The sequence below is a fragment of the Ovis aries genome, chromosome 4 (assembly GCF_016772045.2).
Source record: "Ovis aries strain OAR_USU_Benz2616 breed Rambouillet chromosome 4, ARS-UI_Ramb_v3.0, whole genome shotgun sequence".
NCBI lineage: Eukaryota > Metazoa > Chordata > Mammalia > Artiodactyla > Bovidae > Ovis > Ovis aries.
In genome coordinates, this window is record NC_056057.1 from 11,414,764 (window position 1) to 11,441,923 (window position 27,160).

At 36.0% G+C, this 27,160-nt stretch overlaps 1 protein-coding gene across 1 annotated transcript in view; it reads left to right on the top strand.

Moving 5' to 3' along the window:
- Positions 1 to 27,160, top strand: part of VPS50 (VPS50 subunit of EARP/GARPII complex) — a 137,748-nt gene that overhangs the window by 36,813 nt on the left and 73,775 nt on the right. Inside the window, exons 10-13 of the mRNA XM_004007717.4 lie at positions 7,350 to 7,392; positions 8,870 to 8,968; positions 10,637 to 10,777; positions 25,221 to 25,353. Coding sequence (XP_004007766.1) covers positions 7,350 to 7,392; positions 8,870 to 8,968; positions 10,637 to 10,777; positions 25,221 to 25,353 — 416 coding nt within the window. The remainder of the gene's footprint in view (positions 1 to 7,349; positions 7,393 to 8,869; positions 8,969 to 10,636; positions 10,778 to 25,220; positions 25,354 to 27,160) is intronic.

The following is a 27,160-nucleotide window of genomic DNA, read 5'->3' on the forward strand; positions in this document are numbered from 1 at the left end:
TCTTTTAGAAATTTTAAGGATTTTTCTTTTTTTTTCACTTGATCTAAAATGTCACCGGTCTAGAAAAGTCCTGTCTTAGATTCTTTACTCTTGGATGATGAGACAAGAATGAAGTATTTATTTAGTGCTTAACTACCTGAGATGCTGTGTTTACTTGTTATACCAAGAGGTTGTGAAATGGATTTGTTCTGTAGAAGTTGGTGAAACAGGCAGTTAACAGGCAGGACTGTGGGGTGATATGCCAGTTAAGAGTACAAATACAGAAACAGAAGCCATCAGAGATGCTCCGGCTGTGAATGGCTCACTTCCCATACCCCCATGGGAATGGGAAATCCTGACATTTATAGGAGTGGGAGTAGGAGCTTGGCACCATTATCCAAGGCAGCACTGACAATACAGTTATTCTAAATTAGATTTTAATAAGGCCTCCTCACTAAAGCTTTAGTCTTCAGTGTTTAAAACCCGTACACCCGTGGTGGATTCATGTCAATGTATGGCAAAACCAATACAGTATTGTTAAGTAAAATAAAGTAAAAATAAAAATTAAAAAAAAATTGAGTAAATAAATAAAAGCTTTGGGAGTTTTTAAAAAAAAAAACCTGAATCATGATAATAGTGATAATGATGATGTAATTTTTGAAAAATTTTGGACTTTAATATATATCAAGCACTGTATTTATTTTTTATCTTTTAAAGATATTTAAACATCTTTTATTTAAAAATAATGTTCCTTATTTTTTCCTATTTAGCGTTAACAAAATATTCCTTAGGTGGTAGTGTTTTCTCTTTTGTAGATGAGGACATTGATGCCCGGTAAAATGAGTGGCAAAGGCAAGATTTAAATTCATACCTGTTGGGATACACATCTTGTTGTTCTTACTGCAACTATGGCAGGCCATCTACCAATGTAATAGCTGTTATGTGCAGTGGAAGCTTATGGCCAGTAGGCCAATTTATATTATTTTGCTCCAATCTCTGAAGTATATTCTGACTAGAGTTAACTGTGTTTTTCCTAAACCTATTTCTGCCTGTTGTGTTTGTTACTGTCTTTATATTGCTTGAGTAAATAAACTAATGAGATGAAACAACTTTTTGAAAGTGAGTTGGATGCATTGGAAGAATACAACTTATTGTTAAAAATAAATTTCCTTTTGAATCTTTTGTAGGCGAGACAACTCATAAAAAACTAGGGGATATAAGATCACTGTGATTTGGCATTCAGGTTCTTTTGCGTTTGTTTTTAGGTTCCTGCTTCAATTTTGAGAATCTGAAACTTGAAATTGCAGTCAGTTTATTTGTGATCTGGTTCATATGAGACTCAGAGGTTAAAACTGCTGTCAAATGAAAAGACCTTGGCTCGAAGTCAGAAGTGTGTGCGTGAAGTATACTATATACAGTTTTGGTTGAAATATTATGAGCCCATGTCACTTCTCTTGTGTCCGACTCTTTGTGACCCCATGGACTGTAGCCCACCAGGTTCCTCTGTCTTTGGGATTCTCCAGGCAAGAGTACTGCAGTGGGTAGCCATTCCCTTCTCCAGGGGGTCTTCCTGACCCAGGGATCGAACCTGGGTCCTCCCACACTACAGGCAGATTCTTTACTATCTGAGGCACCATCGAAGCCCTAAAATACTCAGTGCGCATAAATATTCCTGTCTTAACTTTGATCAGTTGGCCAACTAAAAGGTCTTCTGCCGAACTTATAGCACAGGGCTGCCAGAGGGCCTTTGTGTTTAAAGGACCAGATGATAAATATTTTAAATTTTGCAGACCATAAGGTCTTGGTTGCAATTGTTCAGCTCTGCCCTTGAAGACCAAGAGTGGCATTAGACGATATGTAAACAAATGCATGTGCCTGTGTTTCAATAAAACTTTATTTAGAAACATAGCTTCTTGGCTAGATTTGACTCCTGCGCCTGGCTTCTGCTCTGGAATTATAATTCATAGAGTTCGGAAATGTTTTGAACACTTTTAGTGTCCTTAATAATGAACTCTGAACTTTCTATGTGGTGAATGGTTGTATTGTGAGTTAGGTCTGGGATTTCTGAACAGCGTGGACAGAGATTTCAGTTGATTCAAAGTGATCTTGGAGTTCTTTTACAGTTGTTTTTTTTTTTTTTTTGTGGTTTGAAGGATCCTGTGATACTTGATGGTACCTCAAGGTTGTTTGTTTAGCTTCATTGTGTTTGAAAATCATGTTTTCTCTCAGGTCTGTTGATAAAACTCGGCAGCAGTGAGTAGATTGAAATCCTGAGAATTATAGAATACCTCTGATCTAAACAGACTGGAGTTTCTGCGGGCTGTGGGCACACAGTATAAATTTGGAAGGATAAATTTTACTTACGTGTGTTCCAGAGGTTTTAGCATTCTGCTGAACCATATACAAAGATGTGCTAATTGGTTAGCTGGTGTTCAGCATATAATAAAATCTAGAAACTTTAGAGCTTGAAGCAGCCCTTTAGATCCAGCCCACTTCTGTATAGGAAACTGGTGCCCAGAGTTATTAAGAGACGTGTCTTAAATCACCTGACTTAATAACAAATCAGGGAAAGATCATTAAGAGGCTGATTACCTCCATACCATCTTGTCTTTCCGTACAATCAAATTGCAGTTTTCTAGGACACATTTTGTGAGTTTGTGTCCCAGAGCAGCTACTTAAAAGGAAAGTTAATTATTTATGAATGTTATTTTTAATATTTTCTGTAGTGATTATAAAAATGCCCTCCAAATTGTTTGAGTCATTCCACTCACTTGCAAATAGCTTTTAATAGCTTTTAGTCTTTCATCTTACAACTAGTAATTTTTTTGACCATAATATAGCTTTTATTTATCCAAATGTTCATGACTAGGTGCTTTTTATATACTCTGATTAACTGACCCAAATAACTGAAATTCATGTTTCTAAATGATGGCTGAGGATTTCTTTAAAGACCACATTTAATATGTCCACTCCTTAATCATATTTTTATGTGTATATCTTTAATTAGTAGCCAACTGTTACCAAACTACAGTTGTAGATTTTGAAAGCATTTTTAAAAATTTATTTTTAATTGGAGGATAATTGCTTTACGATGTTGTGTTGGTTTCTGCCATACAGCAATAAGAATCAGCCATACCTATATATACATCCCTTCCTCTTGAAAGCATTTTTAATAAAACCAAAATGGTTGATTTATAGATTTTATATTAAAAATTTCTGCCTACCACATACATTACCATGCTTGCATTAACTCTTAATATATAGGCTACAAAACCATTTTAACCATAAATAATAGAAGGAATAAAAGCACCTAGATTTATTATAATATGGTGAATAAACTCTAAAGCCCATTTATTTCAGTTGAGAAGCTGAAGAAGTTGTTACTGTCACCTCTGAATTAGTTTAGATATATTCTTTTTTTCTCCAAACTCAATATTCCCTGAAAAAATATGTTTACGAATTCTGATACTTATTATTCTGAGTGTTCTTGCCTCTCCATGTCTGTGTCTTCAGCCTTAGTGAACTTCTGAGGGCTGTGTGATAGAGGAGTAGAAACAATGTCTCTGCTTCTCTCTCTTGCTCTTCTTTATTTATTTTTCCTTTATTAAGACCCCTGTAGATCCAGAGTCCTGTCTGACTCTTATTCTTCTAAAATGTTCTCCTTTCTTTTTTTTAAATTGAAGTAGAATATGGGGGCTCAAGGAATGATGGCTGAAGTTTGCTGTTTTTTGTTTGAATTGCAAATTTGACTCAACAGATGTTTGTTTCCTGCTCTGAGTCAGGCAGTGAATTTAGTTAGTCCTGGGGAATCCCTGGGGAATAAGCCACAGTCTGCTCTGATAAATAGTCACAGATACTTCTTTACTCTAATTCAGGGTGCTGTAAACACAGCATTGTGTAACTTAAGGAAACAGTTAGGAGAGAGAGACTTCCCAGGAAAAAAGACATTTGGAAATGAGAAAAGGGGAATGTACTTTCCAGCTGTTGTGAACATTATATGCAAGAGCAGAGAGTGGAAAAGCCTGGGGTTTGTTTGGGGAACTGCACCTCGTCCATCTGACTAAAATATAGTTGACCCTTGAACAACCTAGAGGTTAGTGGTGCTCACCCTTGGCCCAGTCGAAAATCCACATATAACTTACCTACTTGGACCTCTGAATAGGTGATTCCGCATCTACAGATTCAACCGAGGATCAGGAAGTACCGTGGGATTTACTATTGAAAAATATCCGCTTATAAGTCGACCAGTGCAATTCAAATCCCTTTTGTTCAAGGATCAACTGTAGAGGCACTGAAAAGTGAATGGGAATTTAATTTTTTGTCAATTATGAAGAGTCTTACGTGCCATGCTAATTTAGGGCTTTATTCTTGGTGTCATGGGGAGTCACCAAAGGTGTTGAAGCAGTGGATTAATACGATTTTTATTTCTGCTTCACTTAGGAACTGCAAACTCAGCTCTCTAGGGACCAGGCAGGGTAACATACATATGAAGCTGCCAGATGATGGCAGGAAATGGTCAGGTGCACAGGACTGTTGTCTTTTTTGTTGAGGTGCTCAATTGTGTCCGATTTTGTAACCCCGTGGATGGTAGCCCTCCAGGCTCCTCTGTCCATGGGGCTCTCCAGGCAAGAATACTGGAGTGGGTAGCCATTCGCTTCTCCAGGTTCCTACACTGTTGAGTGTCAAATGATGCAGGCTTGTTCATTTCAGTTTTTACTTGAGAGTATAATCTTCCATTCTCAACCTTAATTAAAAGCATGCTTATGGTACATAGTATTTGTTGAAAATGGTCTAATTCCCCCACGGGTTTGAGTGTTTATCTTTGAGACCTTCAAAACTGGGTACTTGTATTATTATTAGTTTCACTTCCCTGACAGATTGCTTTGCATTTGTGTATGTCTGTATCTTTCTCTCTATCAAACCACTTTGTTGTTATCTTCTCAGTTTGCATTAAAAGGCTCTCTAAGGGAAACCATGAATCATATTGTATATTCTATAAGGCAGTTGCTGAGGGTGTTGTGCCTTAGGAGATAAAATATTGCTGTTCTCTTTATCAAGACTGGCAAAATTGTCTCTCTGAATTTAATGCCAGCAGAAGTGAGTTTTGGCTCTCTGTTTTTGCTCTTTCTCTTAAATTGCCGGTTTGTTTTGATATTCTGGACACCGAGTTGTGTACTGTGGCCTTCCCTATTTGTTTTGGCTGCTAGGACTTTGAGAATCACATAGATAATCAGATGACGGTTGTAAGGAAAAAACAAACAAACAAAAAAAACCCTTGTATAATTTTGCTGTGAAACTGCCTCTTTCTCTTGTTCTTACTATTTTATTTTACTTTTACCTTAATCCCTTTTGTCAAAACGTTTTCTCTAAAATTGTATTCACTTTTTTAGATAACAGCAGATATTTTTTAGTAATGAGGTGTTATAATTCAAAGAATATCAGTTGTTTTTAAACTGACCTCTTGAAGATTAGGGCTTCCCTGATGGCTGAGACAGTAGAGTCAGCCTGCAATGTGGGAGATCCCATTCAATCCCTGGGGTCAGAAGATCCCTTGGAGAAGGAAATTGCAACCCACTTCAGTATTCTTGCCTTTAAAATCCCATGGACAGAGGAGCCTGGCAGGCTACAGCCCATAGGATTGCAAAGAGTTGAGCACGACTGAGCAACTAACACTTAACGCTGGAGGATTAAAGGGGAAAAAAATCAGAGTCAATCACATACCCTAAATGTATAACTCAGTACATTTTTACAAAGGGAACATAGTTGTGTAATTACTTCCCAGAAATAAACACAGAACTAGAAACGCTAGAAACTTCCTTCATGCCTCATTCCAGTCATTATATTACCAGGGTAACCACTGTTCTGATTTCTGTCACTAATGTTGTTTTTGCCTGTTTTGAACTTTATGTAAATGGAATCATGCAGTATGTGTTTTTTAAACTGACATCTTTTGTATTATGTTTTTGAGATTCAGGTGACACATTTTCATTGCTATAGTATTTTATCGTATAAATAAATATATCCCTTTGATTTTTCATAGACAGTTGAGCTGCTTCAAGTTTTTGCCTGTTACAAATAATGTTGTGAGGATTGTGTATGCACTTCTGATAGATACACCTGGAGTAAGTGTATGTTGAGTTTCAGGAGGTATTAATGGTTCCAGAGAGGAGGTATCAATTTTCCCTTCTCCAGCACTGAGTTGAGTGTTTTATTCTACATTCTTGCCAACATTTGTTGACATTGTTTTTAATTTTTTAAAAATATTTTTAGCCATTCTAGTCATTTGGTATAGTCTTTTTGTAGTTTTAATATGCATTTCCTGAATGCCTGAAAGAGTGCATATTTATATGTTCATTGGCCAATTGAATATCTTCTTTGTCAAATATTTAAGGCTCTTACCCTTTGTTTTTATTCTGTTCTGTTGATCTGTTAATGTGTTCTTATGGTAAGTGCCACACTGCCTTACCGCTGTAACTTCATAGTAAGTCAGCCTGTTTTCAGTGTATCTTACGGCATTGTTCTTTGGGGTTTGCTTGACTTGTCTTGGACCTTTGAGTTTCCACATAAATTTTAGAAGCAGCTTGCAATTCCTCCATTAAAAAGCTCACTGGCTTAATATTAATAAGATATCAGTTATTTTAGGATATCATTTTTGTGAGAATTGGTATCAGTTGTATTAAAGATTTTAGTCTGTTAATATGGTATATACCTCTATGTAGCGGTCTTCTTTATTTTGGCTCTGTTTTGTATTGTTTATTCTTTAATTTGGTTTATTCCCAGGTATTTGGTTTTTTGAAAAGTATCTTTAAAAATTTGATTGTCTAATTCCTTATTTCTGATATATAGAGATTAGTTTTATCTTTGTTTTACTTTTCATCTATATTACACATATTATCTTTAAAACTTGCTGCTGCTGCTGCTGCTGCTAAGTCACTTCAGTCGTGTCCAACTCTGTGTGACCCCATAGACAGCAGCCCACCAGGCTCCCCCGTCCCTGGGATTCTCCAGACAAGAACACTGGAGTGGGTTGCCATTTCCTTCTCCAATGCAGGAAAGTGAAAAGTGAAAGTGAAGTCACTCAGTCGTGTCCCACTCCCAGCGACCCCATGGACTGCAGCCCACCAGGCTCCTCCATCCATAGGACACTTAAATTCTTACTTTTATCTATAAATTCTTCAGGATTTTCTGTGGTGACTCTTATTTCTTCCTTTCTAATTTTTTTTCCTTTTGTTTATTTTTCTTGCCTTACTGTACTGTCTGTAGAATCAGCACAGCTTAACTGCTCATACTGTTGACTTGTCAGTTTGAGTGTTTATTCATCTAGTTTGTCTCTTAAAGACTGACACACCTAATTCTGTTTTATTTAATAGTGAACTGAATTCAAAGTTGCAAGATACTTTAGAACAAATTGAGGTAAGAAGGATTGTATCTTAAATTAAATGACTTTCTTTTCAGAGGTTTTTGAATAGCATAGATGTATCTTACGTTTTGACTTCCATATTCTTACCATTGTTTCTAGATCACGACTCTTTGTGTTTTTCATTTGGAATGTCTGTTAATGTTAACAGACTTGGTCAAGTTAATGTTAATTTATTCATTCTCTCAAAGATGCTTTTGGAATTGTAGGGCCTGAAAAGAGTGTTTGGAAATATTGCCATATCTACAAAGATTCCTAAACTCTTAGTTATAGGTGTGTTCTCACATAAATATAGGCAGAATATTTACCATATATTAATTATTTTTTAATTATCAATTATTTCTCCTTTTTAGCTTACTGATTTTAAGAATGATTATTGATTGATGATAACCCTCCTGAATTCCTAAACCTCATAATAACATCTCATACAATTCCTCAAATGTGTAGAAACTGGAAATGAAAAGCTATGTCATTGTGACCATAAAGTCTTCCTCAGCAATCTTTGTAAAGCAGAGGGTTCATTTGAATACATTTAATAAGAATTATTTAGTTTCTTTTGAGATTGTATTTTATTGTTTTCCAGATGAGAGCTCTTAGAAAGGTTGAGGCTAGACTTTCAAATGACCTTTGTGAAAGTAGTTTTTGATCATAAATGCAATTATTTCCATAGTAAGAATGATAATTTATTTGGTAAGCATAAATAGAATTATTTTGAAAATCCCTTAAGTAAATAATCACCTGATTTTTTTCTTTTATTTATTTCTTTTTTCTTTTTTTGGTCACCTGAATATTTTAATGAAGACTTTCTTTTGAAAACTCAGTTTTCTTCATTCTTATAATTTAAATGAAATCATTGAGGTAGAAACCCATAAATAAAGTGGATATACTTAGATATAAAAAGGCAGTATCTTGAGGTGTATACTTTTAAGTCAGTGTAGTTTTGTTAAGAATTACTTTTCAGTGATTAAGAAGGGTGGTTTTATTTTTCAGTAGTCCTACAAACTCATTTCATATAATTACACGATTTTAGCTGATGCTTGATGAAACATAAAGCTAAGTAAAAATAAAAACTAGAATTTCTTTAGAGACTATTATAATTATTTTGTGTCCCTTGAACCAGTTGGCAAAAATTTTTTTTAAAAATTCACATATTAATAACATCTCAATAAACTTGAGTGTAGTTGGTAATAAGAATTATAATTTATTCCCTGGTGGTTAGGACTTGGTGCTTTCATTGCCACGTCCTGGGTTTGATCCCTGCTTGAGGAACTAAGAGCCTGCAAGCAGTGTGGTGCAGCCAAAAAAAAATTACAACTTACATTTTTAATTAAATTTGTTTTTGACTATTAAATCCAGTGTGATAGTAATGTGTTTAGATATTAATTAAAAGCGAGGAATTAGTCTTAATATTTTCTTACTACCTTGAAAACGTGATTCCTTAACCACCTCTCACCTTCTCTTTTGTTTACATAGGAACAGTTGGATGTTGCTCTGTCCAAAATATGCAAGAATTTTGACATTAACCACTACACCAAAGTTCAACAAGCTTATCGACTTCTTGGAAAAACACAGGTAAGTTTTAAAAGGATTTTTTTTTTCTTAATCAGTAATCTATTGCTCTTCCTGATTGCTTAAGTTTGAATATTATTAATGTAGTGTGCTTAAAAAGTTTCATTGAAGAAAGTAAATTCTTATGATGTGTTAGCAATGGTAGCAGGATCACATAAGCTCAGAGTGTGAGTGGTGTGATTAACACATTACTGAGGTCTGTTTGGAGAAGGCAATGGCACCCCACTCCAGTACTCTTGCCTGGAAAATCCCATGGATGGAGGAGCCTGGAAGGCTGCAGTCCATGGGGTTGCTGAGGGTCGGACATGACCGAGCGACTTCTCTTTCACTTTTCACTTTCATGCATTGGAGAAGGAAATGGCAACCCACTCCAGTGTTCTTACCTGGAGAATCCCAGGGACGGGGGAGCCTGGTGGGCTGCCGTCTATGGGGTCACACAGAGTCAGACACAACTAAAGTTACTTAGCTGCAGAGGTCTGTTTTAAACTATGAAGTGTGTCTCAGGTTGAATATTTTCATCATTTCCTGTAGGTTTTTTAAAAAGTATAGTATAATTCAGTGGGTGAGGATATATAGTCTCTTGTACCTCAGTTCTTGGTCCTGAATAAGAACTTTTAAGGTTGGAACCTCATGGTTCCTAGATGGGCCAGAGTGATTCTCTCACAGTGGTCTGTAAACTTTTGTGTATTGTGTACATTTGTTGTAAAACAGGTCCGTTTCTTTTAACAGTTTTCAAAGGATTTTGTTATCCCCAGAACGTCCTTACTATTCCCATGATGCATGTCTTCACCTGTTCTTACTACTCAGGGGCTTCCTTGAAAAGCCTGAAGTGGAGGTCATAGTTTGAAAGTTAATTACGTCTTCTACATATAGGAGTATACATTTTTCTTGAGAACATCAAAACATTGATGTAAATTTTTTTTTCCCTTAGATATAAGTCTCTTTTATTAGAAGGAAATTTAAGACTTTACCAGGCTATTTACATTGTGTAATGTGAATAAAGAAATATGGTTATTTATTGTACTTCATTAATTTTGATATCTTGAGATATACCTAGGGAAAATACAAGAAGGAAAACATTTGGTAATTTTGAGGGATATGTATTTTCAAAGGTCTTGAAGCAATTATAACTTCTTATTTCCCCCATTTGATGAATTCTTTCTCTCAGTAAATATTTTTTGTTGCCAGCTATGTGCATTGCTCCAGGCATCTGGATATAAGCCCTCGTGTATCTTACCTTCTAGTTCAGAAGACAGAAATTAAAGAAAGAAAATCAGTGTAAGGGTACAGAGTGATGCGAAGTACTGGTTTGTATGGGATAGTCAGGAAAGGCTTCTCTGAGAAGGTGACCACTGAGAATCCTGAAAATGAAAGTATGGCCAAGGGAATTCAAAGGTGTGATTAGACAATGACATGTTTGGCAAACTGGGTACCAGTCTTAAATATGGAGCAACAGAGCAGTGTTTATGATTCAGGTTTATCTGTAGTGGTATGATGCTGTGGTTGGTTGAAGGGTTAGCTGCAAATAATCGACATTTATAATTCTGTGAATAATAGTTATTTGTGTTGCAGGTAAAATTGGTAAAGATTGTTTCCTATGTTTTTCAAATCTGTTTTTTTATCTTAGTAATTTATTTTAGTAATCGGCGATTATGTGCTTTATTTCCATAGACCGCAATGGATCAACTTCATATGCACTTCACCCAAGCCATTCATAACACCGTGTTTCAAGTTGTTCTTGGCTATGTGGAACTGTGTGCAGGAAACACAGATACAAAATTCCAAAAGCTGCAATATAAGGATCTCTGTACGGTATGTTATAGCTTAATTACTGTTCATATGAATCTCTTTTAGTTTTTAAATTCATATTCCATTTTTCCCAGAGCCTACTATCAGAAGATGTCACTAATATGAAAACAGATATGTTTGCCAAAAGTTTTTTTTTGTTCCTTTCCTCATAGAGAAACTGGAAGATTCAGTCACATAAATAGTAAAGGTGGATGAGATGGTACCTATTTGTGAAGTCCAGTTGCTTCTAAATCGACTTTCTACCCATTTAAAGCTCTTTTTACCATTCTGCCTCAGACTGTGAATTGTATTCTACAGTGGCATGTAGGGTACTTTTAAGCAGTCATCTTTGCTGATTTTCCTTACGTATGTTCAGTCAGTCTTTTCATGTATATAAATGCTGTTTCTGTCAGCATCTGTAACCATTTTTTTCTTTTTCACTCTTAAAGAAGCATAAATCTGTAGGTAATATAATCCACAGGTGGGAAGTGAACTGAGTTGGGTTCCGTTTTCAAATTGTTCCTTCCGCTGGATTGATGTATGTATGGGAGGAAAAGAGAATGGTGAACATCCAGGAGAATGGTGGTGGTACTTGCTTTTACAAGGAAACCTGGTTTGCAGTGGAAAATCATGATTTCTATTTGATACATATTAACATTCAAGCAGACTTATTGAGGCAGTTGAATGTAAAAAGATCAGAACTGAAGTTATAGGCTGGGGACCATCAGCGTTTAACTGTATTTTAAGCCGTGGTGCTGGATAAGAAGATTGGGGAAAAGGGTGGAGAGAAAGAAGACAGGAGGGCCTTGGGCCTGTGACTTTCAGAGGCTGGGTGGGGGAGGGCCCAGAAGAAAAGCCGGAGAAGGAGCAGCTGCCTGGGGAGGAGGAAATCTAGGAAATTGTGTTGTCACAATAGCTTACAGAAGGAAGTATATATGGAACAATCAGCTGTAAACCTATGTCAGAGTCTGAATGTGGTCATAGAACTGATTCCTTGATTTGACAATATGGAAGTCATTGTTGACCTTGGTCTCTTTAAGTCTAGCCCAAGAATATCTTATGTCTCTGACTGGAGAATTTCTTGAGTTTTTTCCCTAATGTCCCCTAGAAAATAACAGTTCTTAGGAAGTAGCTATCTATTCTGTACTGTAATTATGTCTGGGAATTAATGTGAAGTTAATGTTCATAATGAGTTTGTCAAAAGTACAGGTTATATGTCCATTGGGAACTGGGGAAGTACACTTACTTAAGCTCCAACAAATATTCCAGAAGGTTGTGATTATAATGATAGCTTAAGGATTAAGTTAATAAGGACAGTGGATGTTTGTTAATATAGGTTAAAATGTCTTTTTAAAATCACTTCATAAATCACAGGCACTATTTCACAAATTTTATGATCAATTGTGCAGTATAGTTGCATAATTCTATTTTAAATACCCAGTTTTAAGAACAGCCATTGTTTGATAACTTTCAATGATTTTGAAATATATCATTTATTTTCTTAGGTTGATAATATACTTTTTAAAATTAAATATCCAAAAAGTCAATTTTACTTTTTGATTGTTAGGGTTGCTATTACTAGTAGATGGCTTAAATGGTAAAGCAACTTGTTGCAAGTTAGTAATTTTCCTGTTAAAGCAGAAAATAACTTTTAATAATTTAAAATAAATATTTTTAAACAAATTAGGCTTTTGTTCTTCAGTCTTTTTTACTTTGGTTAAATCTGGTATGTCTGTATGCCTATAGTATATTTTGTTACTATTAAATTTTTATATGCTGTTAAAAGTCAAGGACATATTTGTGCTTATGCTTCTTGAGGATGTCCTCTATGCTTTTATGTAACACAAAGATGAAATTATATTTAGCTTATACATTTTTATGAACAAAAAATTTGTTCTTAAGATGTTTACCTTAGTTTTTAAAAAATAATTTCTTTTGCTTTTTCCAAAAGGCTATAAAATAACCTTTTGAGGTATCTGTGTATATTTAAATTATCAGATAACAAAGAGCTTATCTTTCTTGAGTAAGTGCTTATTAAAATTACTCCAGAAACATTTGGTACTTCTTTATAAATTATCCATATTTGTGTGATAGTAGGTGAGATATCTAAAATTAGGGAAACAACTAAATTAAGGAAACATCTGATTTATTGGTACGTTAGTGCTTAGTCATAGAAAACAGCCCCCCTGCACCCACGCAAATACAGAGAACAGCTGGCATGAACATTATTATTCATCTAACATAGCTGTACATTTCTGGTTCATATTCAAACTGTTCTAAAAACATTAGCTGAAGTAGTTTTTGGTGTAAAGTGGTGAGAATAGTATTGAATGTTAATGATGCATTCATGGAGGCATTTCTTGTGAGGAATGGATTTAACAGAATTAGGTGTGATAGGGTCTTTAATGTTGAAAGAACAGACATAGAAGAACTGAATAATGAGATGAAGAATATGATACATTGTCAGGTGGCCCACTTTCTTTGGCACTATTCTTGATAAAAAATTAAGGAAGTTTAGAAATTACCTAAGGCCTCTTGCAAGTATGTAAGTCAGTGTTGCTGTAGGGAGACAGGAATGTGAACATCTCTTATAAGCCTAAGTTTTAATTTTTTCTATAATATTGAGTGATATTTGACCTTTTTAAACCAGGTAAGTTAGGAAGAAATTATCTCATATCAGAGTTATTTATTTAGTTTGATGGAAAGATGTGTACTTTTAGTTATATAAATAAAAGTGGTTTATTCGGGAAAGGAAAAATAGAAGGAACTCTTAGAAGTTCAATAAGCTGATGAAACTTAAATATGTTTTCCTGGTGAGAACACATATCAATGATCTTGAATGGCGTAACACAGGCAGGAGAGGGGATTTGTAAAGGAGCCTTATATTAGAATGTATGGTTCTTAAGTTTTCAACATATGGCACTTGGGCATCATGTTTGCCCTGATAAAATGAGCTGATCATAATTATTGAGGATATACCAATTCAGGAGCATATGTGGCAATGAGTGCCCAGCTAAGAAAGAAGCAACAGAGCCCTCAGGGCATATATGCAGGGTGTTGACTGGCAGATTTTGGAAGTGAGAAGGAAGATCCCAGGCATTTGGGCAGCTGTTGGTTTTCTCTGTAGAGCAGCAGTATTTTCAAGGAAGGCTTTACCTAGTAGATAAACATTTAAATATAAGAGTAAAAAAAAAAAAAATGGTACACTGATCGAGTTGAGAGAGGGATAGAGTTCCTGTAAACAGGGAACCATTTTGTTTCCTTTAAATAGAAAGAGATTAGAGACGCAAAAAGAATCATTTGCTTGTGTTCGTTCACAGTATTATTTTAAACCACTCACAGATGTCTTTCTGTTACTAAAATGGGCTAGAATGAAATTGATCTTTCTCTCTCTCTTTTTTTTTTCTTTTTGGATATTCCTTTACAAAGAAACCTGGGGCAAAATTCATGTTCTGTTGTTATTTTCTTTGGTAAAGAGAATGTTAGCGTTCTTCAGGGAAGCAGCATACTGTCCCATTATGAAGTGTCTGCCCTGTGGCCTGTTACCATTGCTCTGTTTAAAAGTTGAGTTGACTTGGAACTGTTTGAAGTCATTTTGCAATTGAGTGTACTTTCTTTACTAAGCTATGTTGTCTAAATGACTAAAAGTACAGTTTTTCTTCGTATAGTTTATCTTTCAGTCTTGTTTTGCTATTTATCTTGAATGTCTCGACTTACGAGTTTTAAATCAGTAGTTTTGGCTCTTTTAAAAAATACATACATTATCTTGCAGCACAAATGATGGAGTACCACTTACAAGGAAAAGTTTGAAATGAGAATTACATCACATTCATTTCTGGCAAGGGCCAATGTAAAGGGGATAGTAGTCATTTTATTTAATTAAAAAGCCTTTTTGTGATTGCATTTATTAATGCGTTGATGTACTGTGCATATTTACACCAGTTTGTGGAGAGATTTAAAAACATCAAGTGGAAGAAGCTCTTTATTTCATGACTTTGTAGGGAAACCCTGTGTAGATTTTTTTGAAAGTTTCTGAAGTATGCATCAGTTTTTTGGCTTTTTTTTTTTTTAAGTGTTTTTAAAACATTTTTTTGGGGGGGAGGCAGGCTCATGAGTTTCCATGGGAAGCTTATTTCAAGATATTAATTAGGAGGTTATTGATTAATTTTATAATAACAGAGCTGGCTAAGCTGGCTGCATTTTCTCAGCCATTTTTCAGTTGTTCATTTCCAAATGATTTTATTGAGTTTTGAGTTCTGTTTTTGAAATGAACTTGGCAATGTAATAATACTTTGGGGGAAAATGTAGTATTTCTTTTAGAAAAAGCTTTCTGAAATAATTTCAGTATTTATTTTCGCTATCTGGCACATTAGAGGTGTTTAGTAAATGTTTATTTAGCATATTGGATCGAACTCTTTGTCTCTATCTTGTGTAGTGTTGACTTAATCAGTCTTCAGATTTGATTGAGGGGAAGGAAAACCAACACTGAGTGCCCTCTCAGTGCCATGTACTTTTTTAAACACTTTTTACTTTATATTGGGGTGTAGCCAGTTAACAATGTTGTGACAGTTTCAGGTAAAGAGCGAAGGGACTCAGCCACACATATACATGTATCCAAGCTGCCAGGTAGCACGGAGCAGAGTTCCCTGTGCTGTATAATAGGGATACTGGTGGACTTTCACAAGTTCCTTCGCGTGCGTACTTTATAGAAAGACCAACGAAAGGCTTGTCCAATGTTCCATTCTTCTAGGTTTTAAAATTTTCAGTCTCATAAGTAATACTTCTTAGTACTGAATTGTAATGATGATAAGCTGCTAGGAATTATCATCATATTGACTGTAGGCAAGTATAGAAAAGTGAAAAAAGAAAGTAAAAATTAGTATTTCTGCATGCAAAGCTGGTTCTTTTAATGTATATTATATAAGCAAATAGCTTTTTAAAGTAGGATTATGCTGTACATGCAGATTTATAACATTTTTTCCCACTTGCTATGTTATAAACAGTTTTCTGTTTCAGTAAGTATACTACTCACATACCTTTTAGGGCTTGACAATACTTCAGTGTAAGAGATCCTGTGGATTAATTAACCAGTTTCTTATTCTTCAATATTTATATTATTTCCAGCTTTTATCATGATGAACAACATTGTAGTATATATTTTTAAAGCTAAATCTTTGCATAGATCATTATTTCTTTAGGATAGAAGACGAATAAAATTGCATTGTCAAAGGCTTTGCATTTTTAAAACTTCGGTTTATATTTCCAAAATTGCCTTGCAAAAAGCATGTTTCAACTTAGGCTTCTCATCAGTAGTGTCTGCTCTTACCCTTTTCCCTGTGCATATGAATGCTGATTATTTTATATTTAATAGCTTAATTGTCAAATACTAGAAGATAGCATGTCAATAACATTTTATGTTGTGTTTCACTCAGGCATATTTAGGATGTGAAGGAAATTAAACGGGGGCATTTCATTGATTGTTGAGGTTGATTTGGTTGGATAAATGAGTGAACCTTTCCTTTCTTACTAGAGAAACCTTTCCGATTAGAGGAATAATACTACTTACTCTAGTGCTTTATCAGATTAGCTTTAAAATACTCCAAGAATTCAGCTGTCAGATTTATTCATATCAAGTGTATGTAGCACCCAGTCAATTTTTTTTATATGAGTTATATACTGGTTTCTAAATATTTAAGGTAAAATAAAAAGTAAATTTTGGTAATTTTAAATATTTTAAACTTAACGACCAAAAGAGAAGCAACGGAAGTTTATCCATCTCTTCTTTTTTTCCTGCCATTTCCTCTTGGACTGTTAGGAACTGTGAAAGATTGAAATTTTATCCCACGTGTTGGACTAACAAGGTAGTCTCTTCACTGTTTCACGGGTGCTAGTAGAAGATAAAAGATTCCGCTGTCTTAGCACTCTGACTTAGTATAAACCGGTTCCGTTGTCATTGGTGGTGGTTTAGTCACTCAGTCATGTCTGACGCATTACAACCCCATGAACCATAGCTCACCAGGCCCCTCTGTCCATTGGATTTCCCAGGCAAGAATACTGGAGTGGGTTGCCATTTCCTTCTCCAGAGGATCTTCCCGACCCAGGGACTGAACCCATGTCTCCTGCATTGGCAAGCACATTTCTTTACTGCTGAGCCACCAGGGAAACTCTCCCTTGTCATTACCCAGCTCTTGTTCATCAAGTCATTGGTTCAGCTCAGCAAGGGGCAGTAAGCTTATGAGTAGTTTGTTACCTAGGATGGTTGTATTCATTATGATCAAAAGTAGATAAGAAAAGTTCCAACAGCATATACATGTGTCAGATGGGATCAACACAATTCTTTAAGGGTTGAAGGAGACCAAGAAGCAGGCTATGACTTCTGAATGGGTTTGGATTTCAGCAAGTGCAACGTATGCGGCTGGGTCCAGAGATACAGAGGCAATATTCTGTGCAATGACCTGAAAGGAGAGGGTGGGCAGAGGAAAGGAGCAGTGGGACGTCTGGCTTGGTTTAACAGGATTACACCAAATACAGTGATTTGATTTGTATGATACCCTGGGACTAATGAGTGCCCATAGAGAACATGATGTTATTTGGGTAGCCACCTTTCTCCCCCTTGCCTGGGAATGAAGGTGTTTTCTGGTTACTTGAAATGGACGCAGGTGTACTGAGGCCTTTCTTAGCTGCCCAAGACTACAGACACTTAAAACTATCAGTGTAGTTTAGAATGCTGGGTGATTTTTGCTGGGTGGGTTGGGGGGGGGAAGGAGGGGGGTAAATATTAAAGAGCCAACCTATTTTTTCTAATATTTATTTTTATTTATTTGGCTGCATGAGATCTTAGTTGTGGTGCGTGGGCTCAGTTGCCCCATGGCATGCGGTATCTTAGTTCCCTGACCAGGGATTGAACCCATGTCCCCTGCATTGCAAAGCAGATTCTTAATCTCTGGACCACCAGGAAAGTCCCCAAGCCAGTCTGTTTTCAAGGTCTGGTACACAGCTGCCAGCCGAAACAGTCATTTACTGGTAAAAGCCATTCTTGAAACCTGCCAAGTTCTTATTTTTAAATACTGCCCATTTAAGGTGATGATCTTAGCATGGGAGTTCATAGCACTTCATCATTTGAAATTTTGAAAGGTAAATTGTATATTCTGATTCTTCAAGTTTTGCTTGTTTTGCAGTATTAAGCTTTGCATTTGATGAAGGCCACTTAGCAGCAATTAGCCATACCTGGAGCTTCCCAGGGGGTGCAGGTGGTAAAGAACCCTCCTGTTAGTGCAGGAGACATAAGAGACATGGTTTCCATCCCTGGTTCCAGAAGATCCCCTGGAGTAGGAAGTGGCACCCCACTCCGGTATTCTTGCCTGGGAAATCCCATGGACAGAGGAACCTGGTGGGCTACAGTCCATGGGGTTACAAAGAGTCAGACACAACTGAGCACATAACATCACATCAGGCAAACCTGAGGATTATAGAAAAGGAATTCCTTCTGTGTATTTTACTATCTAGAGGGTGCTGGTTACTTAGTGCCAAGTTGGTATCGTTTATACCATACGTGTTACATATGTCTTCATATGTACATACATATTTAGTATTAATGATAAAATGCCTAGAAGATGAGAATGACTGATTTTTCACCATGATATGTTTGTGTGTTGAAATCATGAATGAATCTAGTTTAGTGTAAGGAAAGTCTTGCTACAGCGTATGCATGTTTTACCTATGGAGAATCATAGTCTTTAAAGTTTCAGAGAAACTCTAGGTTATTTGCTTTATCCTTTGGAGTTTGGATACATGAAATGATATGCTGGAGTTATGCATGGCTGAGTAAGTCACAAATTTGGGCCCTAGGCCCAAACGTGCCATCCAGTCCACTATACAGAGCACCGCTCTGGTGTCCAGTGATTCGAAAGGACTTAGAGTATTCATGTTTTATACAGGTTGGTCCTAACAGAAGTAATCAATGGTTGGGAAAATATTTAAAATTGCTTGGCCCAGCCACTTATTTAGTTCAGCCTCCCCAGAAATGTTTTTAGTTCCCTGGAGCTTAATGCTGTTTTGATCTCCAACATGTTTCCAGAAACCTCTCAGCTAAATAGTCAGTCTTCTCCAGCAGCTTCTGGTGATGGGAGTTCCCTGTGCTAACAGGATTCATCTAGAGATGTTGATAAGCCACTGCTGCCCTTTGAAATCATCTGTGAGTGTGTTTGTGTGTTCGGATGAGGGTAGGGATGGCAGTGCTAGGAGTTTTAAATCTCTGTGCGGATGGCAAAACATCTGCTCCCTTTCTGTTTGGTGGGATGTGATTAGAGTGCCAAGTCAGAGTGAAACAAGAAGATGATAATAGTTCAGGGATGCTCTTAAGAATTTTTGTTGTGATGTTTTAACATAAAAGATCATCTTGCTGAAATTTCTGTTGGCAACTTGTAATAGAGATTTCTGATGGGTAAAAAGTAAATTAATAAAAATCAAAAGACTAAATTTACTGGCCTCTTTTTTTTTCATACTTACCGCTTGGCACTGAAGCAAGTTTTGAAGGTGAATTTTTTTTCACTGTGTGGTTCAGGTATGAAAGGCTGCATATATTCATTTCTGGCTTTTCTCTGTTCTATGAAAATGATGTCTAGATGCTTACTAAATTATTGCTTATAGGTAGGGCTGAGACGTTGCTGCTTTTAACAAGCTAATTTCATCATTTTAACTTTGACCAGGTGGATTGGTTGGGATGGTTAAGAGTAGAGCTGGAAGGTACAAAGTTTTACTCTTAACTGATAGTGATAAGATCAGAAATCCGAGATCTGTGAAAGTGTTCATCAAGACTTGATTAAATAATTAATTTTCACAAAGATAAACTCAAAATGGATTAAAGACCTAAACGTAAGACCAGAAACTACAAAACTCTTAGAGGAAAACATAGGCAGAACACTCAGCGACATAAATCAAAGCAAGATCCTCTATGACCCACCTCCTAGAGTAATGGAAATAAAAACAAAAGAAAAAAAGTGGGGCCTGATTAAACTTAAAAGCTCTTGCAGTTGTAAGCTTTTGCTTACAGCAAAAGAAGCTGTAAGCAAGGTGAAATGACAACCCTCAAAATGGGAGAAAATAATAGCAAATGAAACAACTGATACAGGATTAATTTCCAAAATATATAAGCAACTCGTACAACTCGATACCAAGAAAACAAACAACCCAGTCAAAAGTGGGAAAAAGACCTAAACAGACCTTGCTCCAAAGAAGACATACAGATGTCTAACAAACACATGAAAAGATGCCCAGCTTTGCTCATTATTAGAGAAATGCAAGTCAAAACTACAATGAGATATCACCTCACACCAGTCAGAATGGCCCTCGTCAAAAAGTCTACAAACAATAAATGCTGGAGAGGGTGTGGAGACAAGGGAACTCTCTTGCACTGTTGGTGGGGATGTAAGTTGATACAGCCACTATGGGAGATGGTATGGAGACTCCTTAAAAAACTAGTAATAAAACCACCATATGACCCAGCAATCCCACTCCTGAGCATATATCCTGAGGAAACCAAAATTGAAAGAGACACATGTATCCCATTGTTCATTGCAGCACTACTTACAATAGCTAGAACATGGAAGCAACCTAGATGTCCATTGACACATGAATGGATAAAGAAGCTGTGGCAGATATACACAATGGAATATGACTCAGCCATAAAAAGGAATGCCTTTGAGTCAGTTATAATGAAGTGGATGAACCTAGAACCTATTATACAAGTGAAGCAAGTCAGAAAGAGAAAGATAAATACCGTATTCTAATACAAATATGCGGAATCTAGAAAAATGGTACTGAAGAATTTATTTATAGGACAACAGTGGAGAAACAGACATAGAGAATAGACTTATGGGCATGGGGAGAGGGGAGGAGAGGGTGAGATGTATGCAGAGAGTAACATGGAAACTTACATTACCGTATGCAAAATAGACAGCCAGTGGGAATTTGGCTGAAAAAAAAAATGAATTTTGACATTTGAGTAGTGAAGCTTGGTAATAATGCTGTGTTGAGCATTCTTGCATTATAACATCTGGATTTGTGAGTCTTCTCCAAATTCCTGCCCATAGGATATTTGTTTCTTGTGATCACTGGTTACTAGACATGTATGTTATCTGTATGGAGTTTATGAATTGCAAACAAAATTTAGGTTACTTAAAATGTTCCTCCTTTTGTGCATGATTTTTGAGATGGTTCTAAAATACTATACCTTTTTCTCTTCTTACCCGTCAACCTTCCCTGAATAGATTAGTACTCATGGCTTTAGAATGGCAGTGGAAAGTCACTCTGGAACACAGAAAAATGTTTGATAAGTAAATTTCTATTTCCCATACTTACAAGACTTTAAGACATGCTGTTTAGTTCTTTGGGGTGTCTCACTGTGCAAATGTTTCCTAGATTGATTAAGTCAAGGCTTTTGTTGCTACTATTGATGTGCGATAGGAGTATTGGACTGAAACTGTTATATGGTGCTACTCTCTCCTGGTACACCTGATTTTATACTGAACGAATCACCCATTAGTTGGAAGTTGAGCTGAGTTGCAGTGTTGGGTATTTAGTAATCAGTGAGTGGATTAAACCATTGATGAAGTAGCAGATCTAAGAATCTGTAACATTGATCTGTGGAATGTGAATGTGAGATATCTGGAGTGGTTTAGTGTCTGAGGGCCTGTGACTGGTAAGTTGTGAAACTGGTGCTGGTTGGGACCCAGGGCTTCCCATTCCTTCTCTAGTCCTCTTTCTGTTACTCTCTGCTGGTGTGAAGAAGAAGTGATGTCTGAGCGGAAGTAGTAATTCAGAAACCCAGATTCTCTTCTTGGCCTGCCTTTTATTTACTGATTGCTTGTACAATTATTTGCATATTTCTTGTTTTTTTTTGATTCTCTCTTTATAGTCATGGTTCACACATGTCTGAAATAAGATTTTCTATTTGAAATTTGGTGGTGATTTTGTAAATCAGCTGGAGAGCATCAGTTGTGAATGATTTTAGTAGTAAGGTGTTAAAAGCATCAAAAGCATTTGTTGCTATGAGAGTTGACCCTGGTTGGTTGCACAGTATAGTGGAAAGTGGTTTCTGGAGTCCAATTTTAAAATGAAATGACTTCTTGCCAGCATGGGCTTCCAAGTACAGAGATGAACACATTTCAGCTTAAGTCTATTAAAAACAATATGTATCTGTTGCACCTTGTCTTTTTTCCTTTAACTGTTTACTGTCTATTTAGTATGATGAATCTATACATTTGTTTCTATTTTAAATATAAATTTAGGTAAGAAGCATCTTGCTCAGTACATCACAGTCTTATCTTTGTACATATGACATTTTTGAAGGTAAGTTTGGGCAACTTTCAGTTGTGGGCTTTGGCTAGATCTGTGAATTCTTTACACTTGAATAAGTTAGGTGAGAAAAAGCTTCTATAGTTTCACTAAATAATTTCAACTTTTTCTGAAAAACGTGTATAATGTCATCCAAACCCATTAGGTTTTAGCAAATCGTCAAGAGGTAACATAGTAAAGAACCTCCTTTTTCTTGAACAAATAGGCAGCTAATGTATCTAGATAGTGATCTAGTGGAGAACAGAAGGTAGTAGCTCCAAGTCTCAATTTTCTGATTTGTTAAACTGTGACAATTATAATAAAAGGTAATTGGTGGACTATAGCACAGTTATTTGTATAGTCATACTTTAGCTTTGGGAAAAATAAGACTAACACTGCTTTCCTTTTAGCTATCAGAAAGATATGTTGGGATATAATTAGATTAAATTTATTGGCATAGTATAAACACAAACTTATGCAAAGTTGAGTTTATGAAAGTTTGTAGAAGAGTACCTTTATTCCAGTGATTGAATGATAAGCTGCAGTTCAGAACCTTTTTGTGATTTTTGCCTTTTCTTTGTCCTCTGCTTTTAGCTCTTTCCTGAACTCATACATCAGTATTAATTTTAGTTACATGTTTGTGGTATGAGAGAGATGTCAATTATAGTGATGTTGTAAAAATAAACCAAGGAAAAATGCAAGACTGGTTCATTGTAAAAGTAGTAATTATAAGAGTAAACAGGGAAAGTCAACATAACAAATTACCACAAATTATAGCATAAGTATGCAAAAATATTTGTGTTGATCTCTGCAAGCCATGTGTGAATCTGGATAGCCATCCTAATTTCATTCCCTCCTGTGTTCCTTCTGTCTCATCCCCCATGCCGTCTCTTACAGGTAGCTAATTTCAGTGTTTTCTTCTTTATATTCACTATGTTTATTCTTGTGATGATAGGCAGATGTATGCATTAATTTTTTCTATTTATTATGACATCAGTTCAGTTCAGTTGCTCATTCGTGTCCGACTCTCTGCGACCCCATGAATCGCAGCACACCAGGCCTCCCTGTCCATCACCAACTCCCGGAGTTCACTCAGACTCACATCCATTGAGTCAGTGATGCCATCCAGCCCTCTCATCCTCTGTCGCCCCCTTCTCCTCCTGCCCCCAATCCCTCCCAGCATCAAAGTCTTTTCCAATGAGTCAACTCTTCGCATGAGGTGGCCAAAGTATTGGAGTTTCAGCTTTAGCATCATTCCTTCCAAAGAAATCCCAGGGCTGATCTCCTTCAGAATGGACTGGTTGGATCTCCTTGCAGTCCAAGGGACTCTCAAGAGTCTTCTCCAACACCACAGTTCAAAAGCATCAATTCTTCAGCGCTCAGCCTTCTTCACAGTCCAACTCTCACATCCATACATGACTACTGGAAAAACCATAGCCTTGACTAGATGGACCTTAGTCAGCAAAGTAATGTCTCTGCTTTTGAATAGGCTATCTAGGTTGGTCATAACTTTTCTTCCAAGGAGTAAGCGTCTTTTAATTTCATGGCTGCAGTCATCATCTGCAGTGAGTTTGGAGCCCCAAAAAATCAAGTCTGACACTGTATCCACTGTTTCCCATCTATTTCCCATGAAGTGATGGGACCAGATGCCATGATCTTTGTTTTCTGAATGTTGAGCTTTAGGGCAACTTTTTCACTCTCCTCTTTCACTTTCATCAAGAAGCTTTTTAGATCTTCTTCGCTTTCTGCCATAAGGGTGGTGTCATCTGCATATCCGAGGTTATTGATGTTTCTCCCGGCAATCTTGATTCCAGCTTGTGCTTCTTCCAGCCCAGCGTTTCTCATGATGTCCTCTGCATATAAGTTAAATAAGCAGGGTGACAATATACAGCCTTGACGTACGCCATTTCCTATTTGGAACTAGTCTGTTGTTCCATACATATATATAATAAAAATGTTTCCCTACCTCACATGTATATATATCATATGAAAGGGAAAACTTTTTATTAAACTTTTTTTAAAGTATATGCTTATTATTTTTCATAGTTGCATAGTACTCTTTTGTGTGTGTAAAGATAGTTAATTCAACGGATCTCCTGTGTTTGGACATTTAGATAGATTCCAGTATTTAGCAGTTACAGATTATCCTTCAGCAAACAATCTTGTACATATGTATTTTCACATTGTTTGAAGTACACCTTCCATATAAATTCCTGGAAGTGGAATTGCTGGGTCAAGGGGAAATACAAATGATGGAGCAAATGCTGCATTGTGACAGACAGAAAACCTGCTAAATAGAATCGAGGCATTACCCTACCTATGAGATCAAAAGAGCAGAATGACAAACTGATAGTTTTTTACTAAGGATAGGAGGAGAAAAATCCACGCATTTTCATTAGGGAGAAGATTTGAGACCACATACATTTTCACAGCCATAGACAACATATTTTAGAATAGTATCATCAAATATAAAATAGCTATATCCCTGTAATTTAAAGAAGTTACAGATTGTCAAAGGTGCGAACTTAATGTACGTAAATATCTTGTAAAATATGACTACCTTTTGGCAAGTTGTAACTTGGATCTAAGAATGAGAATAAAGCTGTGTTTGTATGCTAAGAACATGGCTTTGAAAACATATATTTGGGGAAGTTTGCACTCTTATTCGTAGCACTTACCAATTCAGCAGTGTATGGATTCATAGTATGAGAATTGAGACTACTCATGAATACTAAAATGCCATGTTGAAATAGGAATTGCTAATTGTAATTGTTACTGTTGATTACTAAAAGTGTGCTTACTGACTCATAGAAGTTAGTATTTTTATTAATGACTTGATAAATGTTTTACTAACTGGGGAATTTAGAGGAGGGGGGAAATCATTATGGAGAGAAATTAACGTTTGTTCCACGTTGAAACATGGAACATGTTGAACAAATTGCTGTTTGTTCCATGTTGAAATAAGAACACACTTTTCTTGCCATTGGGCTTTCTTTTAAGATGTATCAGTAGAAGAAATTTTCTTATCTGATTCTTTATTGCATTTGGTTGACACCATAGCATTTTATTTCAGTTCACTTCGTGTTAAAGTAAACACGACAATTTGAAAGTTGGCTCTTGTCATTTCCTTCAGCATGTTACACCAGACAGCTACATTCCATGCCTTGCTGACCTGTGCAAAGCACTGTGGGGAGTGATGCTCAGCTATTACAGGACTATGGAATGGCATGAGAAGCACGACAGTGAGGATGCTGCTTCTGCTTCTGGTAGGAAGTCATATTGATCTTATTATAAACCCTGAATTATGAATTTGCCATATTTCTGGAGTAAGGGGAAAGAAAAGAGATAGTTATACTTTTAGAATTTCAGGGACTGTGATGACCTGAATGGGTTAAATGGGTTGAATGTTCAGCAGAGAAAGCAATTCAGCTACTATGAAAACTCCATTACCTTTGGGGATTTACCAGGCTGAAGAACTTCCTATCTGATAGGTATTACCAATTTCCAGGAAAATGTGGTGATGGTCTTAGTACTAAATTATTAAGAGAGCACTATTAAAAAAAAAAAAAAGAAAGAAAGAAAACTAAGTAAGAAATTGGTGTGTCCAAATTTACTATAAAATTAATGCTGTTTTTTAAATATTAGCATTAATTCAATATTAAGTCTTTTTTTGCTTATTTTCAAATTGTACTAATAAAGCTAGGTTCTAAGAATTAATAATTCTACTGATGCTTTTCTCCTTGAAAATAGTGGGACGTTAAATTTTTAAAAAGATGTTTTAAATGCTATCTTTGAAAGTGAAATACACTTTAAATGTCTATGGTATACTCATAAAGAGAAAATCTTTGAGAAATTATATTAACTAGGCATTACTTCATAATATAATTATATCTCTTAAGTGATTATCCTTGAACAATAGCTATAGCTAAGAGTAAGTATTCAGAGTACTTTTAAAAGAATGTATCTGTATTTAGTATGGGCAAAATAAATTATACAGTACATATTTTTCTGTATAACATGCAGTTTAGTATAGCTAGTTAATCAAGTTATTTTAGTAACCTCTAATTTCTGAAGCGTTTGGTTTTTGTGATTGTGAAGGAATGCTCAAATCTTACTATTTGATAAAATGTAGGATTCTGGTAGTATAGAAGACGTATGTTTAATGTTAATCTTGACTTGTAAGAAGCTCATAAATATAGATAGCAAAAAATAAGAAAGATAAATTCTATGGAAGGATGTCCCTTCTTTTAGAAGTATTGTTGGGGAGGAAGAGGTTTAAAGAAAGAGAAAGGAGAAGTTAGGAAAAAGAGGAGAGCATTGAGTCAGGATCCTAGGCCAGACGTTTCACCCACTCTGCTGCGTCCGTGAGTATGGGCACACCTGGGTGTCAGTTTTGATTGCCATTTACCAAAGGTGAGAATGTGAAGAAGTCACTTTTATCCTCTCCAGGCTCCAGTCTGCTCCTTAAAATGGTAGGTTAAGAATAAACAAAACAAAAAGTTTCATCAGGTAGTAACACATTTACCTGTAGGATCTCTATAAAATTTAGAGACAAGTAAAAAGTGCTAACACTAGTTGTTGTTATTATCATCCAAAGAAATGAATCAAGAGAGGCAATTATATTAATAATGAAATATCTATAGGCCTTTTTTTTTTTTGAATTTCATTTTATTTAGGGAGTTTGTGAGCTTAGGGGATTTTTTTTCCCCTACAAAGTTTATGCTGTTTTGGCAACCTTAATTTTTTTGTAGATGTGATAACTGTTTAGACATCTCAGCACCTTTTTTCCCTTTTCTAGTCCATTATTTAAGAAGAAATCAAAGCAAAAGTTCGGAACAAAATTAACACATACTTTAGATACAAGATAAGCGTGTAGAAGATAATGTATTCTCATCATGGTGAAACTTGCTTTCTGCTCCAGGCACATAGTTTCATGTATTGTGTATGGATGTATATATTTATGTATATACATTTTCATGATGCTTTCAAATTGTGGTGATGGAGAAGACTCCTGAGAATCCCTTGGACTTCAAGATCAAACCAGTCAATCCTAAAAGAAATCAACCCTGAATT